Source organism: Euprymna scolopes, chromosome 12 (genome assembly GCF_053919585.1).
Source record: "Euprymna scolopes isolate OS-2025 chromosome 12, ASM5391958v1, whole genome shotgun sequence".
Taxonomy (NCBI): domain Eukaryota; kingdom Metazoa; phylum Mollusca; class Cephalopoda; order Sepiida; family Sepiolidae; genus Euprymna; species Euprymna scolopes.
In genome coordinates this window covers 92,556,934-92,583,889 of record NC_136493.1, presented here as the reverse complement: position 1 = coordinate 92,583,889, position 26,956 = coordinate 92,556,934, and the positions used below count along the sequence as shown (strand labels likewise).

Below are 26,956 nucleotides of genomic sequence, written 5' to 3'. Positions count from 1 at the left end.
CTGCTCAACAAAAGCTCCGATCCCTCCCTCTCCCCAACATCTACTTCGTCTCTTCATCTGACTGTGTCATCGTCTCTCACATTAGCAACTGCCGAGGGAGTGTGTTCAGCTTCACAAGTATAAAAATAAAAGAAAACACAAAAATAAACTTTGACTCATGTCACGAATATCTGTTGCACATGGGGTGTGTGCCTGACACCATCGACATTCTGAACACTTAGTTGTCTGCCATGTTCATTAGATGTCATCAGTTCATCTCGATTGAGAGGTGACGGTGATCAAGTGGTTAGGGCTGTGACAACATAATATTCTTTTCATTGTTTTGACTCTTGAGTATATATCCATTAATATATTATGTTTTTATATAGATTGATGTAGTCCTTGGTTGATTAGATGAGTCTAAGTGTGTCGGATATATACTCGAGAGTCAAAAGAATGTAAAGAATGTTGTCACAGCCCTATTAATGACACGGATTGACGAACAGGGTGTTCCAAGTTCAAATTCAGTTTCTTCTACAAAAATCACTTTCATTTAGGATGTTGGCAACCATCACGTGGTCCTTCTTGTAACCTCAATGCTATTCTAGAAAGAATTCTGACTAGAAAAATATCAGGAAAACCAATGCCAACAATAGAATCTTCGAATTCATACCATATAACAATGATGTCATCTCTATCTGCTTTGAGCCACAACTTGGCTTCAACTTTGTCAAAATGAAAACTATCCTCAACTGTCGCAAACTCAAGACTGCCTGTAAATTGTTGTAAAACTCATAACCAATCCTAAACTGCCCTTAAACTAATTCTAAATATATCTACCTTTATGGCCGGTCTTTTGTTTGCCATACCTTGATTAGCAATCCTATTTCAGCTGCCTTTTGTGTACCTTGTTCTGCTGATAAACTTACTTTTCTTTTTGTACTTTCTAACATTTGATAGTATCACAGGCCAACTACTGTTTGCTAAGACCTTCCCCCACAAAAACAAAAAACAATAAATTCCTAGTTTTTTCTCTTTCGTTTTTTTTTTAAAAAGTATCAGATTTATTCTGAACTCCCTATCCGAAAATACAAGAAATTTATTAATATTATTGTTCAACAAATTAATATTTGAATAAATTACCATCTATATTCAAATGTTACACTTAAAAAACAAAAAAAACAAAAACTAATAAAAAAAAAAAGTCTAATCAGCCTTGGTTTGAATTGTTTTTGATGTGGGATTTTGATTTGTTACCTTGGTGATACCAGTGGAGCACAGGATGTAGCAGCTGTTCACAAAAATTAAGCTTGGATGGAGTAAGTTCAGAGAATTTCTGCCTTTATCATCCAGCAGAGCATAACCACTTTTTACCAAGGAAAGAGTCTATCAGGCATGTAGACACAGTGTGATGATGTATGGAAGGGGAACCTGATTAGTGAGAGTTGAGGATATGTGTTGCATGGGGAGGAATAATATGAAAATAATATGATGGATATGTAATGTGAGTCTTAAAAACAATCTTAGTTCTGAAGACCTCAGAGGAAGATTAAATTTGAACATTATATGGAGATGTCTGTAGAACAGGAGTATTTGATGGTATGGTCATGTTGGAAAAATGGACGAGAGTTCTTAGATGTAGAATAGTTGAGGTAGCAGGTCCAGTTCACAGGGAAAGGCCAAGAAAAACATGGTGCTATATTATATAATGCGAGGAATTGTCTGTTCTTATCTGCTTATCTATTTACTTATTTCTTTTTTTATCTTTAACTCTTTTCTAGTTAATGTCTATTTTAATGACCATCTAGTTAGATATCTCTTAGTGTGTGGATGTGTGAATTATAATACACGTGTGACAAATACATGATGTAATGACATACCTGGCTCTGCTGCTTTTGCTGTGGAGGACTCTTCATCGATTATCTTGGGAGTTTATTCTGCCAACTGAAGACAAACGCATGCCAAATGAACACAAGATGATGATTGTTGTTTTATATATTTCATTCCACTTCACAGGTATTATCTGAGCAGACTGGAATGGACCGGCGATCTTAGCATGCGGACAAATCATCACTCCTTTTTGAGGAGCCCCTGTTGTCGCTTGCATGTCTAGGAACCAACTCAAATCAAATTTACTAAATTTCTCCAAACTGGAACTTTTGACACGTCAGATCCGGCCCCATCTACCTAATTTCTGGTGCAAGTTTAGGTCACTCATAGAGTTTGATTTAGATCACATGACATCCTCACCCTTCATTGCACCTGCAAAGTTTATTAACCTTACTGCTTTTCACGATTCTTGTTCTTCAGCTAGACAGATAATTGGATATATATATATATATATATATATATATATATATATATATATAAAATGGATAGATAGATAAACCCGATTCTAAATAATTATTTTCTAACCGCTATTGCCCGGAATGGGAGGAAGTGATAAAATTGATTTGACTTAAGAGATAGCTCTCCGTTTCAGTATTAGATATTGGAAGGGCAATGCCGAAAATGTGCTAGATTATTATGATTGTTATAATATTTGTCAAAATAGAATGTTATCATAGCAAAATAAAAAATTTACAGATAAAACTATTTATGTTTAAATGTTCAATAGAAAAGAATGTTAGAACGCAAACAATAAATTAAACATAGGTATGACTTCTACAGTCTGATGTAGTCTTATGTAGCATGGACTTTAGGAGAGAGCTTGAAAGCCATGTATCGTTTTGTAGTCAAGAGACAGTTTAGGTCCGGATGGCTCGAAATAGAGGGGATCAGAAATGGCAATAGTCAGAATCGAGTTGCAGTTTCCAACGGGGAAGCATCTGTAATAAAGTTGCTGAAAAGACAACCCAAGATTTTTTGATTGATCAGGATGAATTTTCTTTGCAGCTTTTTGTCAAACAAGACCAAAGACGAACCAGGCATGTTTCTCTGATTGCCCAATGTAAATCCCCAGAGAACTGTCATGCATTTCTGTTGTAAATGTCACACTGTTGTTAAACCATATCTGTTTATATATCAACACTGACATAAGTATTGTACACGCATCAATTCAATAAAAAAACTAGATTAGATGGACACACGTATATACTCTGTATACGCACATTTATTAGAACATCTGATACTACTAAACAATACATGAATTTAGACACGTGTGTGTGTATATATATATATATATATATTTCTACCAGTATACGACATCAGCATGTAAAACATTTCGTTAAACCAAATATGATTTTAAAATGAAAGATGATTTTTTTCCTTTTTAAAAGTATATCTGTAAATATTTTCTTTGCAAGTATATATGGTAACATGAAACCATTTTGTTTACTAATTGGATGTTTGAAAAACATTAAATTTATTCGTTTCTTTTCAGATCATGCAATGTTGTCGAAATTCTGCCATCTTTATTGTTGCGGCCACCCTCACATTTTATCGTAAGTAATTATTGATTCGTAGAATTGAATTCTTAAAAAAAAAAAAATTATTTTAACCCCAATCTGATTTAATTTTTTTTTTTTTTTTTTTAACCTACTTTTTATATTCAATTGTATTTTTTCTATGAATGTTAGATGTTGGCAGGCAACCTTGGGGAGGGGGGGATATTCGATGGGTTGCACACATGCAAATGGATTAAGAATTTGTATTTCCACCATTATTTAACAGAATTTGTATTGCCATCATTGTCTAACCTAGAAATATTTGAGCAGATATCGGTCAAAGGTTTAGACAATAGACTAAGGAAATATTAAAAATTCCAATATGAAAAAATGTGTTTCTAAATAAAATCATCGTAGAGAAAATAAATCCGTCAGAGAGAGAGGTTGCAGCACGCATAACTATTTCTTCACCGCCTGACAACCGTCTAAACACGCCCCCCCCCTCTATGCCTTCAAGTAAACGTCAAAACTGAATAATAATTTGTCGGCGTGAATTAAAAACAATATATTTTTTGTAGATCAACTGTGTTGTGATTTTTACTTTGCTGTGTGTGTATGTGTGTGTGTGTGTGTGTGTGTGTTTTGTACCAGCGACAAAAGGACAGGTTAACATTATATAGATTGTTAACCATTGAACATCTTTTTTTATTTTTTACTTGGGAGTCACTACTTATCAAGGTTCAAGGGCCACTCGAGGATAAGGGTTAATGAATGTAAGGTGGTGCTGTAGAATTTGATTATTTATTTCATTATATCCTGGGAAATTCATGGGATCTAGTTTGTAAAAATAATAAATTTCGTATGTATTGATCTGGGGACATATAAAATTGTTTTGCTCTTTCACTTAAATTTTCCTTATATATATATATATATAAGTCGTATTCTTGTCTGTCTGTTTGTTTACAATTTGATTAATATCTACAAAAGATACACTGTTTCACAAATTAATTTTCATACTTAAAACAGACTTTTACACTTTTATTCCAGTACAATTTCTAAATATACTATTTATTCAAAGGAAATCTACATTAAAGAAGTAACCTCATTTGTATATTACATTAAATAAATCTATTTCAATAGTTAGTTTGATGTTATTAATGGTTATTAGTAATAGAATTGTTTTAATTGTTCTGTTTAGAAATGTTATTTAAAGTTGATTTATTTAATTTTAATTATAACTACCCAACATCCGTTGCATTTAAAAACAGAAGTAAGCTTTATTTATTTAAGCTATAAGAGTTATTTCCCATTTGATTTTTATAGATGAAGATGGGTGTGTTTTATGCTTCCATAAATCCAACATGTGCTCCATTTTGATGGGAAAACCTAGCAAGATTGAGAGTTAAGATATTCGGTTGGGGAATTTGTTTTTCTCACATGACCCCCAAATCAAGACAGATTAGACCATTCCTGTAATGAGCTGTTCTCTATTGATTGCAGTATAATGCTGATTCTGCGCAGTGCTAAGAAGTTCGGCTTCTCAAGCTTTGCCTTCTCTCTTTGAGGAGAAGTTAATTTATTGCTAATCACTTTAGGCACCTGTACTGGGTAATGCTGACAGGGCTGCACAGGCATCTTTTGCAGGGTAAGAATGTTCCTCTTCTGGGACGCTTGCTTTTCAATCTCACCTTCTGACCCTCATGTCACATTTCTTGTGGTGGAAGAAAAATAAATACCTTTGGTATATCTTAAATAGTATATGACTAGACTCACCGCCTGGCAATATGTTTTGACCTGGCAATATCGGGTATATATTGTTAGTGTGTGTGTGTGTGTATATATATATATATATATATGTGTGTATGTATATGTATTAGTGTTGGGACGATTAATCGGAATTAAAAAATAAAATCAGAACTTTTAGAGTTATTAGAATCAGAAAAATTTGTGCCCGTTTTTCATTTTGTTTAAAACTCAACTTTCCACATCTCGTGTTAGTGATGAAATGATAAAAATTTATTGAATTTTAAAATACCAATAAAACTAAAATTATAGATCACACCCATAAGTGTAATTTTACATTTGCAAAAATATGTGCACATATAGTATGGGTTTTTGTGGTAATTCGACTCTCCCTCCACAAAAAGCAACTCTATATTTAGAAATTTGAAAAGAACCAGAATTGGTAATTGTATAAGAATCAGAGAATTTATTACAAAATCGAAAATTATGCTGGAATCGGGAAAAATATGGGAATCCTCTCATCATTAATGTGTGTATGTATATAATTGTATATATATATATATATATATATATATATATATATATATATATATATATATATATATATATAAAGAGCAAATAGTTAATAAAACATGTTAAAAAACACTTTTAAAAAGAGTTAAAAACATTTAGTTTGAAAAGGAAACACTTAATAAGTGGATAGTCCTTAATCTGCAGAGTTTTTTTTTTTTTTTTTTACAAAGGCATCACCACATTATCAAGGCCCAGAGGCCACTCAAGGATAAGGGTTAAAGAGTGTACAGTAGAAATTGGTCAATATAGTAATCATTAGTAATGAAAATTTGGTAAATTTAATAACTTATATGGAACAGCTCATCAAGAACTTATTTACTTTAGACTTGAACACATTCATATTGTAGTCAGCCGGAAAGCAGGAAAACGGAAGACAATTCCACAGGCGTGCAGTTCTAAGAAAGAAGCTTTGTTCATGGAATCTACGTTTAGGTTTAGGCACAGATAAAGAGTGGGGGAAATTATTGATAGTGTTTACAGCTAGACGAGTGTTTCTTGTGAAAGTTTGGCGAGGGGGGGACCATAGATTGAAGCTCAGTCGAACACTTTCCATGAAAATAACGATACATCAGAGACAAACTCGCAACATCTCTTCTGTGAGATAGAGGTTGCAAGGAGGAGAAAAGGACATCTCCTACGAGGCTACGAAGTCTATTTTGAACTCTATCAAGGCAGGACAAGTCCTTTCTAGCAGCTCCTGCCCAGATGTGGCAACAGTATTCCATCCTTGGACGTACCTGGCTCTTATATAGGTAGAGAATAGCATCAGCAGTGAGATATCTACTGGATCGATAGAAAGATCCCACCATTTTTCCAGCGGCCTTGGCAACAGATTTGATATACGTGTTCCATTTAAGATCAGGAGTAATGGTCAAGCCCAGAAGCTTGTCAAAACTTGAGGCCTCCTGAAGACGAGAGCCATTCATAGTTTCAAAGAAATACTTTCCTTCTCATTAGAGAATTAGCAAAATGCAGGATGGGATTTTGCATACAAAAGTATTTGATGAAACTGTAAGTAAGTCAAAGATCTTACTTGATAACAAGAAGTGAAACAGAAGGAATAGAGTGAAGAAAAAGGTGATTTCATGTGAATGGATAGTCTGGTGAAAGGTAAATATCGGTAAGATCCAAAAATGTAAATCCAAGAAAGTTAGTTAAATTTCCATTCGCACAAGTAATTGGAAGATGGTCCAAAATAATCCAAAAGACCGAAATCTCTGGAATAATTCACAAATAGGTACAAGAAAAAATGGGGAAGAATTCCAATAATATTATTAAAAGAAAAATAAGATATGTGTTAAACTCAGCTTTATTTTATTTATATATATATATATATATATATATATATATATATATATACACACACACAAGGTGCCTTCAATAAGTTTGCAGTTTTTTGGTATTGGCACTTTTATTGATAGAATAGACATGAAACTCTTTGAAGTAATCCTCTCTGGCTGCAATGCACTTGTACTGTTCCAACAATTTCTGGCAGGCCCCATGGAAATCCTTGTGTGAGTGTGCCAATTACCCTCATCACAGCCTCTTTCATCTCCTCAATTGTCTCTTTACGACAGCCTCTAAAGTTTTCCTTGAGCTTAGGGAATAACAAAAAGTCACAGAGAGCAAGGTCTGGACTATAGGGAGTGTGAGGAACATCTTTTTTTTTGTCTTCTCTGAGCACACTTGCGACAAACTTCACACAAATCTTTCTCATCTTCAGTTCCCACACTGACATCAAACTGTGCACTTATTGCATCTATAGACACACGACGGTCCTTATCCATGAAATTCTTTATTTGGCCAATCAACTCTGGTGTTCTGACTTCTTTTCTCCTCCCGCAGCTATCATCCATCACAGACTCCCTGCCTTTCTTGAATCTCTTATGCCACTCAAAAACTGATGCTCGATTCATGCATGATGGCCTAAAAGCAGTCTGAAGTATTCCACACATTTCTGTGTCATTTTTTCATAAGTTTAAAACAGAATTTTATTGCATATCATTCTTCTAAAGTGTCCTCTTGTCCAGGTTGCATTTTTACAATTCACTAGCGGAGACAATCGGGCTTTAGTAGGGTGTATTCCAATTCCTGCTGTACCTGTTCATTTGAACCTGGAATCATAAAAATTGGTCAGTCATCTCATAGTATGTATAGCAATAACATACTGAATTTTTCAGTTTACAGTAATTTTAAATCCGTGTATGAAAACATATACATACATATACATATATATATATATATATATATATATATATATATATATACACACACGAGGTGCCTTAAATAAGTTTCCAGATGTTTTCCTTATGCATTTAAAATTGCTGTAGACTCTCTTTATATATATGTGTATATGCATGTATCTGTATGTATGTATGTATGTATGTATGTAAATAGCAAGCCAAATATTAAACAAATTGAAATTGGGATTTCTTAAGATAATAAAAAGCTCCAGATACACCACACGCATATATATCTCACTCGACCGGTGTTAATCGTGACACCCTGAACTGAAGGTTCCCGAAAGGATGAAATACTAGTGTCTGTAGGTATTTAATTATTATAGTAAAAAAATAATAATGCAGCCTCTTTAAAAAATTCGTTTCTTATCGTTGAGCACTTTCAGTTGAATTAAAGTCGATCAATTTAGCTCCTATGCATAGATCATCGTATAACGATTAGATCACTGTCTGACTGACGTAAAGAACATTTAAAAATTAAAATGTTTAAATTCAACATTATTTCATGCGGTTAATAGTAGCAGAATGGATACGGTCTTTGCTAATCAAACCAGAGATGTCTCGTGTTGCCGAGTTCGAATCGTTTGACTGGTGTTAATCGTGACACCCTGCACTGAAGATTCCCGAAAGGATGAAATACTAGTGTCTGTAGGTATTTAATTATTATAGTAAAAAAATAATAATGCAGCCTCTTTAAGAAATTCGCTTCTTATCGTTGAGCACTTTCAGTTGAATTAAAGTCGGTCAATTTAGCTCCTATGCATAGATCATCGTATAACGATTAGATCACTGTCTGACTGACGTAAAGAACATTTAAAAATTAAAATGTTTAAATTCAACATTATTTCATGCGGTTAATGGTAGCAGAATGGATACGGTCTTTGCTAATCAAGGCAGAGATGTCTTGTGTTGCCGAGTTCGAATCGTTCGACTGGTGTTAATCGTGACACCCTGCACTGAAGATTCCCGAAAGGATGAAACACTAGTGTCTGTAGGTATTTAATTATTATAGTAAAAAAAATTATATATATATAACTAGTAGAATACCTATATAATCAAATAAGTATATACTATTTGTTTTAAAGTAAATAATGTATCACATTTCTTACCCTTCTGCTTAGAATACATAACACGCATGTATATATTATCAGCGCTCACGCATACACCAATACTTTTTTTTTTTTACATGGTGGTCACCACTTATCAAGGCCCGGAAGCCACTCAGGGATAAGGGTTATTGCAAGTACAGTACGTTAGTGTGGAGATTTCATGAAGTGTTTACTTAAGGGGGCAGTTCATTAGGAATTTGTTAACGTTGGACTTGAAGACATCCAAGTTGTAGTCTGGTGGGAAGCAGGCAGACTTTTCAAACTATATTACAATTTTTCTTCTCTAACATTGTTTGCATTTTGATTATTTAAAAATAGGAGATCACACAAGTTTGGTAAAATGGTAAAGTTTACAAAAATTAATGTGCCTATGTTAGTCATCATGTTGCCAAGAATATATACTCCAAAATTCATAATGATTGGTTCATTAGTTTAGAGGTTTGTGTGCAATGGTATGTATATATGTTTATAATGAACCCCCTAAGTATTATCCACTGTGTTGGTTAGAATATTTATTCCTTGATTGATAATCATTGGTTTGTGAATTTAGTTGCTTATAATGTACTAATATTTAATAGTGATGGAACAATAGCAATATTTTTCTAGATTTTGATAAAATTCACGCTTCTTTTAAAATGTCGAAATATTTATTTATGCATTTTTTTTCTTTTCTTTGGATTACCATAAAATAAATGTTATATGTGCATATAATTTTGCAAACATAAAAACGTGTGGAGTATCATCTATAGATTTTACTTTGACTGGTTAATATTTATCGCTTTTTGATTAGTACCAGCAACAAAAAAGTAAGTTTAAAAACAAAAAAAAAGGCAATTAAAAGAATCATATTTGGCATCGAAAAAGAGGCACACTGTTTTTCCGATTCTGATACCCCCTAAATTTCCGATTCAAATCAATCATTGCAACACTAATATATACAGAGATCTACATAGCTAACTTTATATATGCACACACACACACACACCCACACATTTCTCATTTTACTGAAAAAGGTTTGTTGTTTGCACAGCAACCGAGAAGGCTTGCATGCTTGCCAGTCAGTCTGCCTCAAACTCCACATTAGACCCAGCAAACCACTCCCTCCCTGACTTTCCTTTGCAGACAGACACCACACTAGATGATCTGAAAATCACCCCTTCTCAGGTGCATGATATCATAAAAAACCTTGACACCTCAAAAGCATGTGGATCCGATCTCATCCCAGCTGTGCTATTAAAAAAATGCTACACCAAGTTTTTTTTTTTTACATAGGAACCACCACCTATCAAGGTCCAGAAGCCACTCAAGGATAAGGGTTAAAAAGTGTACAGTAATCAATTGGACAATATAGTAATCATTAGTAATGGAAATTTGGTAAATTTGTTAACTTAAGTGGAACGGCTCATCAAGAACTTGTTTACATTGGACTTGAAGACAGCCATATTGTAGTCAGCTGGAAAGTAGGCAAATGGAAGACAGTTCCACAGGGGTGCAGTTCTAAGACAGAAGCTTTGTTCATGGAACCTACATTTAGGTTTAGGCACAGATAAAGGGGGCATTATTGATAGTGGTTTCAGCTAGACGAGTGTTTCTTGTGAAAGTTTGGCAAGGGGGGACCATGGATTGAAATTCAGACGAGCACTTGTCATGAAAATAATGATAAAACAGACTCACAACATCTCTCCTATGAGAAAGAGGTTGCAGGGAAAAGAAAAGGGCATCTCTTATGAGGCTACAAGTCTGTTTTGAACCCTATCAAGGCAGGGTAAGTCCTTTCTAGCAGCTCCTGCCCAGATGTGTCAACAGTACTCCATCTTTGGACGAACCTGGCTCTTATATAGATAGAGAATTACATCAGCAGTGAGATATCTACTGGATCGATAGAAGGATCCCACCATTTTTCCAGTGGCCTTGGCAACCGATTTGATGTATGTGCTCCATTTCAGATCAGGAGTAAAGGTCCAGCCCAGAAGCTTGTCAAAACATGAAGCCTCCTTAAGATGAAAGCCATTCATTTCAATTGATAATAGATGGAGATCAGAGCATTGATGATGTCAAGATAAAAGCTTGGTTTTTGATGCATTAAAAGTAACAAGCCACCTCTTTACCCATTGTATCACTTGCTCAAGATCAGAGGAGAGAGAATCAGAGAGAACTTGGTCGTTTATGGTCTTTGATGTGCTACCATAGATGATAGTGTCATCAACATAAATGTCTACGAATGATGTAAGGATGTGATTTGGACGATCATTAATGTAAATCAAGAAGAGAGTTGGGCCCAGGATGGACCCCTGAGGGACACCAGCATTAATACTGTGAACTTCTGATTTCTGCCTATCAACCACTACTCTTATGAACCTATCAGAGATAAATGATTTAATGATTGAGAAGACATTTCCAGCTATACCGTAGCTCGAGGTCTTATGAAGTAAACCTTTATGCTATACCCTATCAAAGGACTTTGATATGTCAAGAGAAATTGCCCTAGAAAGGAAGTCTCCATTGAGAATTTTGCTAACCCTATGAGATATAACTGTCAGCACATCTGCTGTAGATCTAGCAGAATGGAAACCATATTGTGTGTCACTAAGAAGGTTATTTTTGCTGAGATGGTTGACTACTTCTCTATTTAACACAGATTCCAGCAACTTACACAGGAGACTTATTGGCCTGTACTGAGGAGATGAGCGATCACCTGAATTCTTAAATACAGGGCATACTGATGAGATTTTCCAGGGTGATGAGAAGCAATTCTCCTTAAGACAATGCTTAAACAGTTTTGTAAGTATGGACGCTAATTCTGGTTGAAGTTTTTTGAGTATTATAATAGGAATACCGTCAGGGCCGGTTGCTTTACTGGAATCAAGGTTTGTGATTAGCTTGGCAACATCATGTACAGATGTTTGTATGTCACATAGCGTGCTTTCTGATACAGGAGGAAATATTGGGGGTTGGTGGCCTTAGTCGCAAAGGGTAGAATTAGCTGGAAAATTCTTGGCAAAGAGTTTGGCTTTGTCTGATCCTGACTAGATTACCTCAGGTCTATTGATGATAGTTGGGATAGAGCACCCGCTTCTGTTCAGGATTCTATTTGCTATTTGCCAAAACTGGTGGAAACCAAGTCGCTGCTCAGTTACTTTGGACTTGACGGACTGAGCATACAACTCTCTCGTATTCTTTCTTATTTTTTGACAGTGGTTGCTGGCAGTCCTGAAAGCAGCTTTAGTCTCAGTACATCTATTACATTGAAGCAATGGAAAAAGTGAGTTCTGTGCACAATGGTACCAGCACATTTTGGAGAGAACCACGACTGTCTGTTAGGTTTTTGCTGGAACTTTTTTGAGGGTATGAAATGGTCTATACCTATAATTAACCATTCTATCAGGTCTGATACTATCGAAAACATATCCTTTTTAAACATGGAACGCAAAGGTAGATCTGATATAAATATATGGAAGCTATCCCAGTCCACCATAGAGTATCGATATACTGTATGATGGGAGGTACATCTGAGGACGTATTACATTTCATTTTTATCTTAACTGGTACAAGTGGTTGGAAGATCCCAGTGGAAACAGAACGGAAGCTGAATATAGTTCAGGGCAAGTTGTGAGAAAAAGGTCTAGGAGATTTGCATACTGGCCGTCAATGTCGGACACATGGGTGGGTTTGTTAACAATCTGAGTGAGGTCATAAGCAATGGAGAAATCATGACAGAACGTTCCCTCATCATTGGTCTTGTTTGAGTGGGTTAATATTCCACATTGTGAACATTGAAGTCTCCACATACGTGAATGTTAGCTGAAGGATAAGCAGACAGGACGTTGTCAATTTTTTCAGATCTGCGTTTAAAGATAGTCACTCTGCTGTTGTGGTTGCTCCTGTTTTCTCCAAACTTTAAAACAAATGCCTTAACAAATCTTGCTTTCCTATCTACTGGAAAACTGCTTCGGTGGTACCTGTTTTCAAGAAATCTGGCGAAAGAATTGACCCATTAAATTATCGCCCCATTAGCCTCCTCCCACTTTTCATCAAAATATTTGAGCTCTTAATTAACCAAGCTCTAGTCCATCACTTTACAATTGCTAAACTTTTGAGTGATTGACCAACAATATGGATTTAGGCAAGCCTGCTCTGCAGCAGATATCCTAAATGTAATCTTTGAATGTATATACCATACACTGGACAAAACAGGTAAGGTAGCCCTAGATATATATAAGTATGGTACAAAAGTTTCTCAGGAAAATCTGATTATATGGCATCACTGGACGAATACTTAACATAATTAAATCTTTCTTAAGTAAAAGAAGAATCTAGGTTGTCTTCGATGGTTGTATGTCTAAACAATATGATATGAATGTGGGAGTACCTCCGAGGTGTATCCTTGGTTCTTTATTATTCCTAATATTCATAAATCACCTCCCTAATAAAATTGTCTCTGATATGGGTATATTTGCTGATGACATCATGCTCTATAACAGGCGCAAGGGGAAAACAAATGAACTCATATCCAAGGAAACACTAGAGGAAGACTGCCAATCTGTAGTGGAATGGGGACAAAAATGGATGGTTACATTCAATGCTGCCAAGACTAAGCTTGTTTCCTTCAATAATTACAAGAAACCTTCTCAACCACCAATAGCAATGGTTAAAGATACATTACCTGAAAGTACTTCTTTTTAAACTCCTCAGCCAAACGTTCACAGGGAATATGAGTTGGAACAGATACATTGAGAGCATTGTCAGGGCAGCTGCGAGGAAGGTGAGCTCTCTCTATCATGTTAGAAAGCTACTTATGCCTGAAAGTATCCTGTATCCCTATAAGGCCACCATTCGTCCATGAATGGAATATTGTCACATTTGGACTGATCCATCGTCTACTAGTCGCTCCTGGACAGAGTTCAAAAGAGTCGTCAACCTGATAGGTTCTGAACTGTCATCTAAGCTTCAACCTCTGTCCTAGCGACGAAATGTTGCATCACTCTGTCTGTTTTACAAGTATTTTAATGGTGACTGCTCCAACGAACTACAAGCACTTGTACCTCTGACAAACCCGACAAGCAGCAAAATCCCACCCCTACACAGAGATCCCTAGATGTAAGAAAACCTTTTACTCCAATAGTTTCTTCCTCAGAACTGCTAGACTTTGGAACTCCCTTCCGACATTCTGCTTTCCCAACAGTACTGACATGCAGAAGCTCAAGTGTAATGTGAACAGACATCTTGCTGTACAACTCCCTACATAGTCTCCCTGCAACTTATGTCCCCAATAGTAGCCGCCTACATCAAAGTCATAGCTGTGCCTTGTTTGGGGTGAAAATAGAATTTAAAAAAAAAAAAAAGGGTCCCAGGAAATTCTGTTTTTAAAAGACCCTTTATATTCCTATTTGTCATAAAATGAGAAATAAAAAAAATATATAAACATTTCTATATTTCCTTGATAAAATTGAAAATTTATTTACATTTTAAATTTATGGTGGCCTTGTAACTCATTTTCCTTGTTTTATCCTTTAGTCCTCACATTCCAGGAGCAATGTTTCTGACAAAGGAGGAAAAACTGCTGTTTTCTGGGTCACACTCTATCCTTATAGCGCTTATTGTTGGTTCAGTTTTGACAATAATATGTTCTTTTTAATCTATTTACATCAAGTGGCTTTACATCTTATTTTAAGTCACCATATTGTGTTGATGCTGGAATCATCTTTTAGCCATTGGAGTACTTTCGGAAGGGTTTGCATGTCAGTGTTGTGGTTGAAGTCCAAACCATTTGTATGATTTTTATATATTTGTATATTTATAATAGACTAGCTTGGGTGCCCGGCGTTGCCCAGGTGTTTGGAGGTATGTGTTGAGCCAAAAAAAGAAGTGGTATAGGCTAGGAGTGTCAGAATTCGCCATTAAAAAAGGAGTGATTAAATAGACTTGCCATCTTTCGAAGCATATAACAATATGAATAATGTAATTTAAATCCTCCTTTTTTTTTCAATAAAAGGAGCAAAGATCAAACTTTAAAATAATAAAAGATTTTATCAAAAAAATATACAATTTTATTTTTTTTTCGATCAGTTTTCTTTAAAGAAAGATTTCACCTAATTCAACGAATTTTAACTTAATGTAAATATAATATATATAAATAAAAAAAATCACTTACCTATATAAAATACTAATCAATAGATGCTGTCATTCTTCATTTATGAGAATTTGTCCATATTTATACTTTATATTCCATGTATTTTTTGAATAAAAGAGTTTTTTTAAACAACTATTTAAAAAGATTGCAATTGCGTAAACATTAACCGGTGTTAGCTAAGCGTTGTTTCTTCCTGTTTTGAAATATGGATGGATAGAAGGATGTAAAAACAACACATACACGTTAGCCATCTAGCCTTGTGCGTGAAGAAATATGTCATTGTAGTTAAAAAAAAAAAAATAATCACATTTTACTTCAATTTTTGCCTTTAAAAAAAAAAAAACGCTCGACAAATTTTTTTTTTCTTTTCTCAAAGAAATACATGAGTTTTTGATTTAATATATTTATTTCTTCTTTATCGAGTAAAAATTTTTTTTTTTAAATATCTAAAAAAACATTGAATGAAATAGAAAAAATTATCGTAATTCTACAAATTTTCTGGACAATATAACAAGATTATAAGGTTTCACTTAAAAAAATTTAATGTGATTTTTAAAAGTTTTAAACTTTGGACTTTACAGGTAAATTTGGAAATAACTGTTTTTTTTCTTTTGTTTAAAATTATCTTATTTATTGATCTTTTATCTTCAATTTGTGATATATAAATTTGAGGTGAGAAAATTAATTATTTTCATTTGAATAGACATTTCAAAATATGGGGGTGAATTAAAAAAAAAAACGCTTACCTAGAATATTATATTCGGTTTATTGGAAAGAGCATAAAATTTCACATTGAACCTGAAAATATCAGAAAAATTGAACCCGTAGAAAAATTTTGATAGATTTTTAAAGTTTAAAAATTGAAAAAAATTTAACTTGTAAAATTCAATTGATTTCATTACATAAAAAGCATGGCTGCATGAACGCGCGCAGGCACTTTGTAAACTGTTTTTTTTTTTTTAAATAAAAAAATAATATTTCTATTATTTTTTAAACAACTTTAATAGCTTATTTTGGAAGTATATTACATAATGAAAATAAACAACCCACTTTTAAAAGAGAAATTACAAGTTTTTTTTATATTTTATTCGCAGTTTTGTGTTAGTGGTCTCAAAAATTCCCCCAAAATTCTGACACACCTAGTAGTAGGCAGGCAGGCTCGAACCTGTGATGCAAAGGCAGAAAAGAAGGTGAAAGAAAATCTGATGTCTTAACGTTACTCCATGACGCGACTGGAAGTTTGTAATGTTAAAATTAGGCAAAGTCAATCCAATCATTATGACAACTTGCAAAAAATCGATCCCTCCTTGTAGAAAACTGCCTAGTTGAGGGTGAAGGAATTAATATTTTTGGCCAAATTTTTCGATATTTGTCGTCTGAGACGTCGAGCTTCAAAATAATACCATTCTCGTGAAAATCTGTCACCTCTGTCGAAAGTTTTAGGCAGACATACATACATTTAAACAGACAGGTCAGATTTATATTATAGACTAGCCTGGGTTCCTGGCATTGCCCGGATGTTTATAGGTGTGTGTTGAGCAACAAAAACAAAGTTTGTAGTAGGCAGGCAGGCCGGCAGGCAGGCTTGAACACCTACCATGAAGGAGGAAAAGAACATGAAAAAAAAAAAATTGATGTCTTTGCCATTGTGCCCATCACCAAACCGGAAGTGGCGAAGGTTTAAATTAAGGCTAGTCAATCAAAAGGAGTAGATGACTATAAAAATATTGGTGAAAAAAGCGACTCCTCCTTGTAGAAAAGTGTCCAGTTGAGGGTGAAAGAATTAATGTGTTTAGATAGTTTTTCGATATTTGTCGTCCGAAACGTCGAGCTTCAAAACAATACCTATCTCGTGAAAATCCATTGACTCTGTTGAAAGTTTTAGGCAGATGTACATACATACATACATACATTTAAACAGACAGGTGAGATTTATATTATAGATGATTTCTTTTTTATGAATTGTTTGATTATTTTGAAACGATCGTTTCTACGGAGGAAGTTTTCACCTAAAATTTCTAACTGTGTTTCATGCTCATCTGAATTTCAGCAGATTCTTTTGACATGCAGGCATTGACTGTAAATAATGAATCGTTTTATGCTGTTAGGGTGGCAGCTGTGTCCGTCAGTGGCTTTGATGTAGAGTGATATGTGGTTCTTTGTGATTTGTACAGGAACTTGTAATCCTCACGTTCATTATTTTCTTCTTTAGTCCTCACATTCCATCAGCAAGAAACATTAAAGAGTTGCTGTTTTCCAGGTCATAATCTACCTAACACTTATCAAGTTAGGGTTAGACTTTGGAGTATTTTTTTAAGCTCCTTATATCAAGTCTGGAGCAATTTCCGTAGGGTGGTAGCTGTCAAAATTGAGGTAACTGTGTTCAGCGGGTTAGTTTGGTGTAGAGTGATGTAGTTCTTTGCGATTTGTACAAAACTGTCTAAAAATTAAATGTGAGTGGTTGAATTTTCATAAAACGCCCTTTAAAATTCTAGCAAATTTAAATCTGGACAAAACTTAAAATTTCATTTTATTAAATTTATTTATATTTCCTTTTTTTTTTTTTCTTTTTAAATTAAAACATTTTTATCTTCATTCAATTCAAGTTTCTTTTTAAGAAATCCCCCCAAAATGATTTTGACTTTAACTTTTTTATTTTATTATTGTTAAAACTTTCAAAATTTCTCTTCCAGAATCGTTAGCTGCCAAAATAGACGTAATCAGTAACAATGGCGTGCTAATTGCAGGCAAATCAACTGAACTTGTATGTGCATGGCAGGACACAGAAGAGGTGAGTGTGAGCGGAGTGATGTGGAATATACCCGGTAAAACCTACATATTTCTGTATGCAACACCAGAAAATCGTACGTGTAACAATGGAACGTTGATCCCAAAGAGGAGTTTGGGTGTTGGATATCGACACACAAATTGGAACACTTCTGTGAGATGTCTCAATGGATCTGCATTATTGTTAACAATCACTAACATTGCAGAAGACAGTGATGCTATCCGCATCTCTTGCAAAAGTCGAACAGCATCATTCCAATCAGCTTGGTACAAATTTGATTTTCCCAGTAAGATCATTTAATGTGTTTCATTTAATGTGTTTTGTTTAACGTGTATTGTTTACCGTGTATTGTTTAACGTGTTTCAGTTCATGTGTATTGTTTCATGTGTTTCATTTAACGTGTATGGTTTAACATCTTTCATTTAACTCATTAGTTTTGGCTGTTTAATTTAAATTTTTCCATTAATTTAACACATTTTCCTTTTCCTTCTTTTCCAAATTTCAATATTTCAAAGCTTAGAAAGTAGACCATACTGAAATAATAACTTATTATTTCGAAACTCGTATTCTTAACATTGGAGGGGGAAGGAGTTTTGTAACTAGTTTGTGCTTTCACTTAACAATTTAATAAATAAGATACCTGTAGTAGTAGTAGTAGTAGTAGTAGTAATTCTTCTAATGCACTCACCTCCAAAAGACAGAAAGTCCGTTCTGTTTGCTGTCAATACACAGGGGCTGGGAGAGGAAGAAGAGGAAGGAGAAGAAGCAATAGGCATGGTTGGTTTTATGGGAAAGAGGGTGAGACAAACTGCGAGAATTCTCAAGATTTGAGAGGAATAAAAGACCGAACCTGGACGGATAGGCTCAAGCAGAAAAAATGGTGAGAGGCGAGGAAAGTCCCTTCCTAAAGAAAGTTCCGGCTCAAAGTGAGAAAGAAAGTGAGGCTGGAAGGACCCACCAGTTTTCAAGCTATTTCGGCTTACAAATGGCAGGCAAAGCATTTGATATCCATATTATTTCTGAATATCATGGCATCTCACCTGATCACACAGTGTCTGAATGGTTGAAACAGATGGAACTGGTGTGTGAAATGTGTGGGGTTGACAATGTTGAGCATGTTTTACCATTCAGGCTAAAAGGTGGCATGCTGTCCATATACCGGAGATTAACCCATGATTAAAGGGTGGATTTGAAGCAAGTAAAACGAGCCCTCCTCGTGCCTTTTGCGCCGGACCCTTTTTTGACATATGACAAGTTTGTCTCCTGTCATTTGTGTCCTGGGGAAACTGTCAATGAATATGTGGGTGACCTGCAGGATCTTGCGCGGTTAATAGAAGAAAACCCCTCGATAGCTCAGCTGTGCTTTTGTGTCAGGACTCCCCAGTTCTGGCAATGATTGCGGGGATCTTTCAGAATGGAATGAATGACTCTGGAGCAGATTCTTGCGAGTGCCTGGGCTCTTACGATGGAGGAGGCAGAAGTGGAGAAACTTGTTGCTGCAGCAATCAAGAGACGCACAATTTTTCCTCATGTATCTGTGGGCCAACTTTCAACCTCTGATCAACAGGATGCAGTTATAGTGCAGTGCCACAAGTGTGGAGATCCCAATCACTTTGCCAGAGACTGCCGGCAGCCTGTGGGCAAAACAGGCAGGGTGCTTTCAGAGATATACTGTTATCGATGCAAGAAGCAAAGACATGTGGCATCAAGGTGTCCGGGAAATGAGGCAAGGGGGCGAGAGGCCAACACCACTCTCTCCCCACATAAACTAGAGGAGGTGCTCCCTGTGATGAAGGTAAAGATTGACGGGCTAGATTGGATAGTGTTGGTGGATTCTGGATGCTCATCATCGGTTGTAAGTGGGTCGTTATGTCGACACAAGATATGAAAGAATACCACAATTCTGACGGCAGGATAGAAGTGTCTGTTAACTCATGGTGTTGGCACCATAACATTAACATTAGCCAACAGGAACCCTCTGAAGACTGACATATTGGTGGTGGATGGAAAACGATTGGGGTTTGACCTTCTTCTAGGGATGGATGTCATAAAGAAATTTGATGGCGTGCATATTGATAAGAGAGGCAAGGCACATTTTGTTGGGACAGCTTTTGCTTTGGGTGCAACCATTCAGCTGGAACAACCCGACTTCGACCAACGCACCAAAACCTGAACCGTGTCGTGAAAGTGGTTTGATGATCAGCCACAACAAAAATTATACACTAGAGTGCCAGAGTATAACATCCCTGCGACAGCCCGTGGAGACTATGATGCTGAGGTACAGGCCTGGATTGATAATGGATGGTTGGTTCTGTACCCAGAGAAAGAATTGGGGCCTCAAAGGGCCTGATCCCACTAATGGTGGTCATTCAGTAGAACCAACAAAAGGTGAGGCCAGTGCTCGACTATCGGGAGTTGAATAAACATATAGACCCATTTACGGCCTGTGCAGACATATGCACTGAAAAACTAAGAGAATGACGGCAGGCAGGATCAAATGTATCGGTGTTGGACCTTCGCAAAGCATACCTTCAAGTAAGTGTGCACAAATCACTGTGGCTATACCAAACAGTAATGATCAAAGAACAGAGGTATTGCCTGATCCGTATGGGGTTCAGACTCAATGTGGCACCATCTATGATGCAAACCATCTATGATGCTATCCTGACGAAGGACAAGCGTATACACCAGGCAACATCCGCTTATATTGAAAATGTATATGTCGACGAAAGTGTTGTCTGCAGCACATGTGAAGGAGCATCTCAGCAACTTCAGACTTCTCAGCAAAGAACCAGGGAAACTGCAGGATAGTGCATGAGTGCTTGGTTTGCAGTTCTGGGGAGAGCATAATACTCTGCGTTGGAGAAGAGGAAACAAGATCCCAGACATACCTCATGCTGTTATGCGACGAAATATATTTTCACTTTGTGGCAAGTTGTTTGGACACCTTCCTGTGGGTGGTTGGCTTTGTGTTGCTGTGGCATTTATCAAAACTATGATCAAGAAAGTTCTCACCAGACTCCACAAAGATCTGTCGCAAATGGTGCATCAAAAGCAAAGCTCTTGACGTCTGGGTCGATGCAAATTCTCTCGCTAACGGTGTGTCATTGATATATAATGGGACTGTGATAGAGGATGCATGCTGGTTACGTCCAGAAAAGGATTCCTAACATATATACCTAGCAGAACTCTATGCGATCATTAAAGGAATGAACTTGGCAATCCTCTGGAAGATGAACACCTTACACTTATTCACTGATTCCGTATGTGTCCATAAATGGGTCTTGAATATCCTTACCAGCAGAGCCAAGGTATGGACTAAAGCTATGAGTGAGATGCTCATCCGATGGTGTCTTGACACAATAATGAAACTGGTGAAGGAATATGCACTGTCGATGGATGTAGTCTTGGTCAAATCTAGCCAAAACAAGGCGTATGAATTGATGAGTGTCTCAGCGGTGGCTTGATGGGATTAAAAGGAACACCGAACCTGTAGAACCTGTCTGCATTGCATCTGTGAACTCGGTCGGATTAGACCGAATCCAAATTGTTCGCCAGCAAAGCGTTCATCCTGGTGTGAAGCAAATTAATCCTGGGGTTTCTAAAAGTGCTGTGAGAACTGTCGTCAAAGAATGCAAAGAGTGTCAGTCGATCGATCCGTCACCCATACACTGGTCAAAAGAGACTTTAAATGTTAAACAAACATGGCATAGAATAGCGATGGATATCACTCATTGTGATGGGGCCCATTTTTTGACATTAATTGACTGCGGCCCTGCTCAGTTTGCCGTCTGGCGACGCCTCGCTTGGCAAGATGCAAAACGTATAATCAATCAACTAAAGACTTTTCTATGAACAATGTCTGCTGTCAGAAATTCTAACGGATAATGACACTGCCTTTTGAGCAGCTTGCTAAAAGCCTTCATGGAGAATCAGACTTTGATTTAATTGTGCATATGTTCCTTCTGGTAACTCCATCATCGAGTGATGTCATAGAAGTGTGAAAAGGATTGCAGGCAGGAAACCATGTACTATACCGGAGACAGTATATTTGTACAATGTTACGCCGCAGGATGACTTGTCCTCTGCTACAGCACTGGCCAATATGGTCCATCAGTACTGTACATAGCTTAAAGGAACTGATGGAATAATGATACCGATAGACAATCAACAGCAAACTGTCCACACAGTGGGTGACCGAGTGTGGGTAAAGGCTCCACACGGACGATGTACTACAAAGTATGGAGCGGGACGTGTGACTGGGAATACCAGTACACAAAATATATTGGTCAATGGAATGCCACACCATGTGAAAGACCTGCAACCTATAGTAGGACCGGGCCCACCAATGACCTGCTCTAACATGCCTTCAGGAAGTGGAAGTGAGAGATTTATGACCACCAATGAGATGCTGGGGGAGTGAACACCCACTGTGGGGGAAGATGACGACTTGGTTGATGACATTCCAGATAAAGGCACAGTAAGTGTTGGACCTATTTTTAATGAAGACACAATGATTGTGCTGTCACGAAGAAGCACAAGACACAAATGACCCCCCCCCCCCCCCCGAGTGGACGCAAGTCCATGGCAGAGCGGATACAACCATGACACTGCTGGGGTCAAGTTATTTTTAGAATCAATGCGAAACCATGCAAACGTTGTAGGGAACACGAGCAGCAGCAGCAAACGAGGCGGAGAGGAAAAGGAAGAAGGAAAGAGAGGCAGTCTGGGTTCACAAATCGCCAAGAGAAGGCAACGTATTTGTTTTCTTGGCTCATAGAATCAGAGGCGATGAAGTGAATGATAGCTTAAAAAGGAAAAATGTTATACGGTTGAATCTGAGTTAGCCATGAAGAGCAATGAATGTTTCTCCTTTTTTTTTTGTTTTTCACTGGACTCTGAAAAGAAAAAGAATGGAGAGGACAATGAAAGAAAAAGAAATGTTATATGCGGTGACATATTACCCTAAAATGGAAATAAGGGTCTTCGATTTGGACTCGCATGATAAACAGGTTTGTGAATTTCTCTTCCTTTATCCCTCACCAAAAAGACTTTTGTTGTTGCAATTCGGCAGATACTTGACCGGAGTTTACCATGTGGATGGACCTTTTAAACGAACTGTTGATCCCAATTCGGAACTAACCCCCTTCCCTCCCTTTTTTTCTCTGGATTAAAGGGCGACCGCTTTTTCTCTTCTCCATCATCAATGAACTCTTTTTTTCACCACTTTTAATCCTGAGTTATTGTTTTTGTTTGTTTGTTTATTTGTTTTTATACATAAAAAACAAGATAAAACCCATATAAAAAAGAATACATAAACTATATTTCTTCTTCCGAACTCCTCATTATTTCATATTGAATTAATTTTAAAGATGGCAGACCGCAACACACCATACTCACTTCCTCATAAAATTTGATTTTATTAGTTTAAAAAAAAAGAACTACTTCATCAATTTACATGATGTCAGGAATATGGCATATTCATTCTGTAATGGGTATGTACATCATAAAGATTTTTTGTATTTTTTTTTTGTATTAGGTTGAACCCTAGACTTGTACTGAAATTTTATCTTTTTTATGAAATATTTTTATTATTCCATGTTTTATGTATTTTATTTTAATCTTGACAATCCCAGATGCCATATCCCAAGCAAACATCAGTACAACGTCTGAAGATGTAGCTGGCTATGTCTTGCCCGGCTCAGATGTGACTCTCATCTGCTCTTGGAATCCAGAGGCACAAAATGCGTATTTTGTGTGCTGGGACTGGCCAAGTACTGGTGGTGAATACGTTGGTGACCCATGGCTCTATTGTTACAATTATGCCATTCCAAAACGGACATGTGAAAGAGGTCATCTCCGCGAACGAGAATCCAACTCTATATCTTATCCGCTGAAAGGTCGGACGAGTGTCGGTTGCTTGAATGAATCGGCTTCATATATTAACATCACAAATGTTACTGCAGCAGATGATGGCATTTCCATTAATTGTTGGGGAATCACATTTGACGCTTCGTACACTTTACGTGTATATCGTAAGTATATTTCGATTTTTTTTTTTTTTTTGTAATTGTAAACCTATTCAGCTATTATTCTTTTCCTTTTGTATGATATTGCATTAATATAGTATACATTGTGTGTGTATATATATATATATATATATATATATATATATATATATATATGTGTATATATATATATATATATATATATATATATATATATATGTGTATATATATATATAGCATTACAAGTTGATTTTTTCTTTTTAGATAATTGTTATTTTATCAACTTGCATGAAAATAGCTATGTAAAACATGCTTAAACCCGTTTGAATTATGCAAATACCATCAGTAATTCAAAAGTTATGAGAATTTTAAGTGCCAAAATTTAGGCTTTTCCGTGGGCATTTTTCTTTTAGAAAAAGTGGGCTAAATTATGGACCTCAACATTTCAAGAAATTCGGTAATTTCGCCACCATTTATTTATTTTCCAAGCTATTCTCATGAAACTTGGCACTCTTATGTAAAATTCTGTGTTCTTTCTGATTATGCAATCAAATCTGATGTATCTCTTTACCATAAGCCATGAATTATAAATTATGATGTACAAATTTCAATTTTTTTTAAACTGACGCATGATATACAGTGGGTGTCTATTTATGAACAAAACTAAGTATTATGGTGGTATTTAAATATAGCTTTATTGAGAATAAGCATTTTCCTACCCCCTCACCAAAGAAAAGCTTAATCTTAGATGTAGACATTGAATGCCTTAATGGCCGGTATTTACTACTCCCCTCAAAGAAAAAAATTGAGTAGATATGTATTAATCTCAAAAATAAATCAAAGAAAATTTTTCATATAGATTTTGGATTTCTGTAAAAGATGGAAATTCCCATCGTCACCACACTCTCTACACAGTATCCCTGCGAATCTGGTTCAAAATAATATCCCCTTATGACTTAGTGGCACTGCGCCTTGTTTGTGAATAAAATTTAAAAAAAAAAAAGTTTTAATAACATTATATTTTGACTTTAGTCTTTATAAAAGGCAGATAAGTGATTCAGAACCATACTGTTTGAAGAATATATAAATATTAATGTTGAATATATAATTATTAGTGTTGAGTATATAATGATAGTGTTGAGTATATAATTATTAATGTTGAATATATAATAGTGTTGGGATGATTATACAGAATAGGAAATTGAAAAAATCATAACTTTTTAGGGTATTGAAATCAGAAAAATGTGTGCATATTTTCTGATGCCAAAAACAATTCTCTTAATTAACTTTTTTATTGATTTTAAACTACCTGTGAAGCTAAAACCCATAGATCATCGCCTACAAGTGTTTTTTTTATGTTTGAGAAAATATATGCACATTTCACGTGTTTTTAAGGTAATCAGGATAAATGATTTTATAGTTAAATATTTACTGATTTAAAAAGAATAAGAATCAGTAATTGTATCGGAATAAGGAAAAATATTTGAATATATGTATATATATATTATATTATATTATATTATATTATATATATTATATATATATTATATTATATATATTATATATATATTATATTATATATATCATATATATATTATATTATATATATCATATATATATTATATTATATATGTATTATATTATATGTATTATATATTATATATATTATATATATATTATATATTATATATATTATATATATATTATATATTATATATATTATATATATATTATATATTATATTATATATATTATATATATTATATATATTATATATATATTATATATTATATATATTATATATTATATTATATATATTATATATATATTATATTATATATATTATATTATATATATATTATATTATATATATTATATTATATTATATATATTATATTATATTATATATATATTATATATATTATATATATTATATTTATTATATATATATTATATATATTATATATTTATAATATATATTATATATTTATAATATATATTATATATATTATATATATTATATATTGTATATATATTATATATATTATATATATATTATATATATATTAAATATATTATGTATTGTATATATATATTATATATATTATATATTATATATATTATATATATATATTATATACTATATTATATGTATATTATGTATTGTATATATATATTATATATATTATATATATATTATATACTATATTATATATATTATATATATATTATATACTATATTATATATATTATGTATATATATTATATATTATGTATATATATATTATATATATATTATATACTATATTATATATATATATTATATATATATATATATATATTATATACTATATTATATGTATATTATATATTATATATATACTATATACTATATTATATATATACTATATTATATATATATTATATATATACTATATTATATATATATTATATATATACTATATTATATATATATTATATATATACTATATTATATATATATTATATATATACTATATTATATATATTATACATATACTATATTATATATATATTATATATATTATATGTATACTAATTTATATATACTATATTATATATATACTATATTATATATATATTATATATACTATATTATATATTATATATATATACTATATATATATATATTATATATACTATATTATATATTATATATATACTATACAATATATATTATATAATATATATATATATTATATATATATCGTATATATTTTATATAACATTTTTATAATATATTATATATATACATATTTTATATAATATATTATACATATATATTTTAGATATATATATTTTATATAATATATATTTTATATAACATATATATATATATATTTTTTATATATATATTTTATATAATATATATATAATATATATATTATATAATATGTAAATATATATATATTATTTATACATTATATATATTGTATATTATATATATTATATATGTATATT

General features: G+C 33.9%; 1 protein-coding gene across 3 annotated transcripts in view; it reads left to right on the top strand.

Annotated features, from left to right (window-relative positions):
- The window catches only part of LOC145291421 (uncharacterized), a 105,302-nt gene that overhangs the window by 65,989 nt on the left and 12,357 nt on the right, over positions 1-26,956 (top strand). For all 3 annotated transcript variants that reach the window (XM_080137249.1, XM_080137248.1, XM_080137250.1), the window contains exons 2-4: positions 3,362-3,422; positions 17,854-18,234; positions 23,585-23,983. In XM_080137249.1, the coding sequence (XP_079993375.1) occupies positions 3,362-3,422; positions 17,854-18,234; positions 23,585-23,983 (841 nt within the window). The remainder of the gene's footprint in view (positions 1-3,361; positions 3,423-17,853; positions 18,235-23,584; positions 23,984-26,956) is intronic.